The sequence below is a fragment of the Procambarus clarkii genome, unplaced genomic scaffold, assembly GCF_040958095.1.
Source record: "Procambarus clarkii isolate CNS0578487 unplaced genomic scaffold, FALCON_Pclarkii_2.0 HiC_scaffold_116, whole genome shotgun sequence".
Classification (NCBI taxonomy): Eukaryota; Metazoa; Arthropoda; class Malacostraca; order Decapoda; family Cambaridae; genus Procambarus; species Procambarus clarkii.
In genome coordinates, this window is record NW_027189149.1 from 481,849 (window position 1) to 486,671 (window position 4,823).

At 42.7% G+C, this 4,823-nt stretch overlaps 1 protein-coding gene and 1 non-coding gene across 2 annotated transcripts; one reads left to right on the top strand and one right to left on the bottom strand.

The window, feature by feature from the left end:
• The first annotated feature begins 1,115 nt into the window (after nucleotides 1–1,115).
• On the top strand, nucleotides 1,116–1,234 carry LOC138360754 (5S ribosomal RNA). Its single transcript, XR_011226620.1, has one exon. It is a non-coding gene; the product is annotated as a 5S ribosomal RNA (ribosomal RNA).
• Nucleotides 1,235–3,539: 2,305 nt separating this feature from the next.
• On the bottom strand, nucleotides 3,540–3,999 carry LOC123749913 (histone H2A). The gene has a single exon (XM_045732037.2). The coding sequence runs from the start codon at nucleotides 3,979–3,981 to the stop codon at nucleotides 3,610–3,612; it is 372 nt and encodes a 123-aa protein (XP_045587993.1). The 5' UTR covers nucleotides 3,982–3,999; the 3' UTR covers nucleotides 3,540–3,609.
• Nucleotides 4,000–4,823: the final 824 nt, after the last annotated feature.

Here is a 4,823-nt window from a genome sequence, read left to right on the forward strand (position 1 = left end):
ATTTTGCCTTTGTTGTTTTCTTGACAGCTTTCTTTGCCTTGGGTGGTTTGGGAGATTTTGAAGCTCTCTTTATTTTGGGCTTTTTGTTCCCAACAACAAGCTGCTGCTGCTTCTTTTTCAAGGCTGTAGGTGGTTTGTTGCTTGTGGCGGCTTTCTTGGGAGTTACCACGGCCTTCTTTGCTGCTGTAGATGGTTTCTTGGTTGTGGTGGCTTTCTTGGGAGTTAGAACGGCCCTCTTCTCTGCTACGGCCAGCTTGAATGATCCACTAGCTCCACTTCCCTTGGTCTGAACTAGAATGCCGTCAGCCACTGCTTTCTTGAGAAATCTTCGGATGTAAATGGCGATCTTGGCAGCCTCGACTTTGTTGTTGGCAACAACGTACTTCTTGATTGCTTGTAGAGAAGAGCCCTTACGGTCTTTGAGTGCTGCGACCGCGGCTAGAACCATTTGACTAGTTTTCGGGTAAGCAACCTGGACGCGAGGTTTCCTGGTGGTGGCCACCACAGCAGCAGCAGCAGCAGCAGCAGCAGCAGCAGCAGCAGCAGCAGCAGCAGCCGCAGCCTTCTTGGTAGGCTTTGCTTCTACCATGATGATGATGAACCAACCAAGGTGATGAGAGACGCTCAGACAGTCACGGGGGAATGATGCTGCCGCCGCTTGAGCCGAACCTATTTATGTGCCGGCACGGTACAGAAGCTGCAACCTGGCAACTCGTCCACCAATCACGACGGTTGGTTTTACGGCTCCGAAACCTGGATCCCATATCTTCTCTAAAATAGAAGCATTTGTTCATGTTCTTTGTAAAAGTATCATAAAGCAGGACAGATGAGACAAATATCATAAAAAAACTGAAGAGCAGATGAGCACACAAAAGAAAATCCACAAATTCATTAGAAATTGGCAGGGCAGGCTGAGGAAGTAGGTAGATGTAAAATGTCTGTAAATGGCGAAAGAACATAAACCCAAGACTGAATAAACGATGTTAAATATCCATGCCAAGGAGACAAAAATATGTTAGGATACAATTACCATTAAGACACCACAAGCAGGTCCGTATCCTGCCGTGATGACTAAATAGAGTTGGTTATTAGCCACAATGTGTAGGCAGTCTCATGCCAACGGCCATACCACGTTGAGAACACCGCTTCTCGTCCGATCAGCGAAGTTAAGCAACGTTGGGTTTGGTTAGTACTTGGATGGGTGACCGCCTGGGAACACCAAATGCTGTTGGCAATAATGTTTTTTGTTTTGTTTCGTTTGTTTTTGTTTGAATGGCTGGCTCCACGGGAAATTCACGGAGTTGTGTAGAATAAGGCCTGGTAAAATGAATTAATATGTATGTCATGTTTAAAACAAACTCGCTTAATATAGATATTGTGTGAGGCTTTATACAAAAACAAACAACCAAAACAAAACATGTTGTATATATATATAGCTTAATCCGGGTTTGAACTCGCAACTCCAAGAATACGCATCACTTATATACACTTTACCACTGGACCACTGCTGCAGGACACTAGCTTGATGCTGAGGTATCAATTTAATGACGTAAATGCCATTTCCACAAATAAATGATAATTTGAAAGTATTTGTATGTACAAATCTTTTCTGTTTGAAAGGCTACAATATCAGTTACTGATATAATTTGTGTTAATGTTTCTATACCCACAGGAAGGCATATTTTTGCTTATATGTAAGGGGTACGGAGAAGGAATCCACAGACCATCATTCCCCTTCCCCCCCCCCTCCCACCTACTACCACCACCACCACCACCACCACCAATCACCATCAATCACCACCACCACCACCAATCACCACCACCACACCTAACCGAAAACCCCCTAACACATCAACCCTCCCCCCAATCAACAGGCGAAATAATAACCCTCAAATGCTTGCCTGCCTGCCTGCCTGCCTGCCTGCAAGCCAATACTAACGGTCTTCTCAGAAAGAAAATCTCTTTGTATCTGTATTACTTGATGAAATGTATGATTCTAATAATGAAAATAAATTGTTATGTCGGTTGTATGAGCATAATGACCAATATGCACATGATATGAATGAATTAAATAGTGTAGTTTTAAGTAATTAGGTTGTAGACACATTAAGCGGATATGATATTTGACGCGTCCAGAACTGGTGATTTTTGGTTTAGTTTTAAATGCACCACCACCACCATTGCTTCCCCAGAGCCTAATTAAGGACCGGTAAAAGGAGTCAATATGTATGTCATCTATAAAACCAAAGAATGAATAAAAACACACACACACACACACCTACATAATAGTATTAGGAAGATTGTATGGCAAAAAAAAAAAAAGTATTATTCCCATTGGGTCGTTTGAACTCGCGACTTCCAAAACGCCAGCCACATACCTTACCACCCAGCCACCAAAGAGTTGGTGTAATTGTGCAACTTTAGTTATAAAACTAAAGTTCTCTCACATTGTTTTGATAACTTAAAGGATTTTTTTTTTTTGCATGTACAAATCTTATTGTCTGTTCTATGAAAAGGCATGATGTAAATTATGTATTTTTTGAATGATTGAATTGTAGGCACATTAAGCGGATTCGATATTTGATATATCCAGAAAAGGCGATTTATGTTCAGTTTTAAAATGCATCACCGTTAACGCTAAAGGACTGGTAAAACGACTCGATGTTTGTCATTTTTAAAATAAACACTAAAACAAGGCCCTTAACATATATAATGTTTGAATATAAATTGAATGCATGTAAATACAAAGTGGGAGTGGCTGGCTGGCTGGCTGGCTGGCTGCCTGCCTGCCTGCCTTGCCTTGCCTGGCCTTGCCTGGCCTGGCCTGGCCTGGCCTGGCCTGGCCTGGCCTGGCCTGGCCTGGCCTGGCCTGGCCTGGCCTGGCCTGTCCTGTCCTGTCCTGTCCTGTTATTGCCTTGCCTTGCCTTGCCTTGCCTTGCCTTGCCTTGCCTTGCCTTGCCCTGCCTTGGCTGCAGTTGGCTGGCTGGCCGTAAATCAACTCTTAACAACACCACACCACACTACACCACACCATCACTCATCACCCATCACCCACCACCGGCCCCACTCTCCCAGCCTCTCTTATATACCCGAGCAGGCCCTTTAAATTATTTGAATTGTTGCACTTCGGCCAATGGCACGATCGCTGCTGCTCAAACATATTCTGGTTCACAAGTATTAATATATATATATATATATATATATATATATATATATATATATATATATATATATATATATATATATATATATATATATATTCATGAAACACATTAAAACCTTGATCATTTATTCATTCATTACGTCTAGTGAAGAATTGCTTTTGTTCATTTGTATGATTAAAAATTGATAGAATATGAATTGGTCGCTTAAAGTAAAATATAAAATATATATTGGATTTATATGATTGGTTAATATTCCAAGTGATGCTGAATATCCCCTATAATTTTGTTTTGTTTGTTTATTATGTACACATTCCAAATGAAATCAATATAAATGTTATTATTAATGTTTGAAAGTTGATTGTCTACTTGAATCTCTTTATTAAAGTGTGTGTGGCTCCGGATGGAGCCTGGTTATGGTATTTGTCGTGGTGGGTGGCAGAAGTGCTTACTTCTTCTCTGTCTTCTTTGGCAAAAGAACTGCCTGAATGTTTGGAAGAACACCTCCCTGTGCAATGGTTACGCCAGACAGAAGTTTGTTGAGTTCTTCGTCGTTGCGGATGGCCAACTGCAAGTGACGTGGGATGATACGGGTCTTCTTGTTGTCACGTGCGGCGTTACCGGCGAGCTCCAGAACTTCGGCAGCGAGGTATTCCATGACGGCTGCCAGGTAGACAGGAGCGCCAGCACCGACGCGTTCTGCGTAGTTGCCCTTACGCAGCAGACGGTGAATTCTGCCCACGGGGAACTGAAGTCCGGCCCTGCTGGAGCGAGACTTTGACTTGCCCTTCACTTTGCCTCCCTTGCCGCGTCCTGACATTGCTGCTGCTGTTGTGGGTTTGTGGTGTCTGGATTGGATTGGATTGATGTCCATAGGGAATGGAAAGGATGGGGGAGGTAGAGGGATGGGGAGATGAAATTCAGGAAGAGGATGCGGGTGTAGAGAGAGAGGAGGTTTGAAAGTTCGGTGGCCTGTCCACCATGGGTTGACATTTTGGTATGTGTTGTTTGTTTGCGTATGTGTTATGTTGGGTTGTCAGTACATTGGCTGGGGGGGCTAGTGTTTGTGACCTTGTTGGTGTCCTAAAGCACTAGAGCCGATGGAGTTGGCTGAAGGAGGCTAATCTTAGAAACATCAGGGTAGTTACACTTCTGCCTCCACGACAAATGGTTTTTTGGTTTTATATTTTTTTTGTAGGTGTTTTATTTATTTATATATATTTTTTTTTTTATTATTATTTTTTTTTTATTTATTTATTTATTTTTTTTTTTTTTATTTTTTTTTTTTTTATTTCTTTCTTTATTCTTCATTTGGTGTAGATTGGGTCCGGGATGGGCCACTCATCTGGATCGTCTGGCAGACCGCTTAGTATCTGAGGGCTTGGGAAGGCCTCATCATGGATATGTCTGATCACTTTTTGTTGGAGAGTGATTCTTCTGGTTCTGTGTGGTGGTTCGTGGATCTCGTAGTCGCTGGTGGTGTTTTCTGCTACGAAGGGATCTTCTGGGTCTGGGACATACATGTTCTTCATACGGTACAGCTGTCTTCTGGCCAGGTAGATGAGCCTAATGTTCATTGGCTTCATGTTGAGCGTCTCATGGATCAGGTCAGTTCTTACCCTGTCCCTCAGAGTCAGGCCCTCTGCAAAGCGAAGTGCTTTG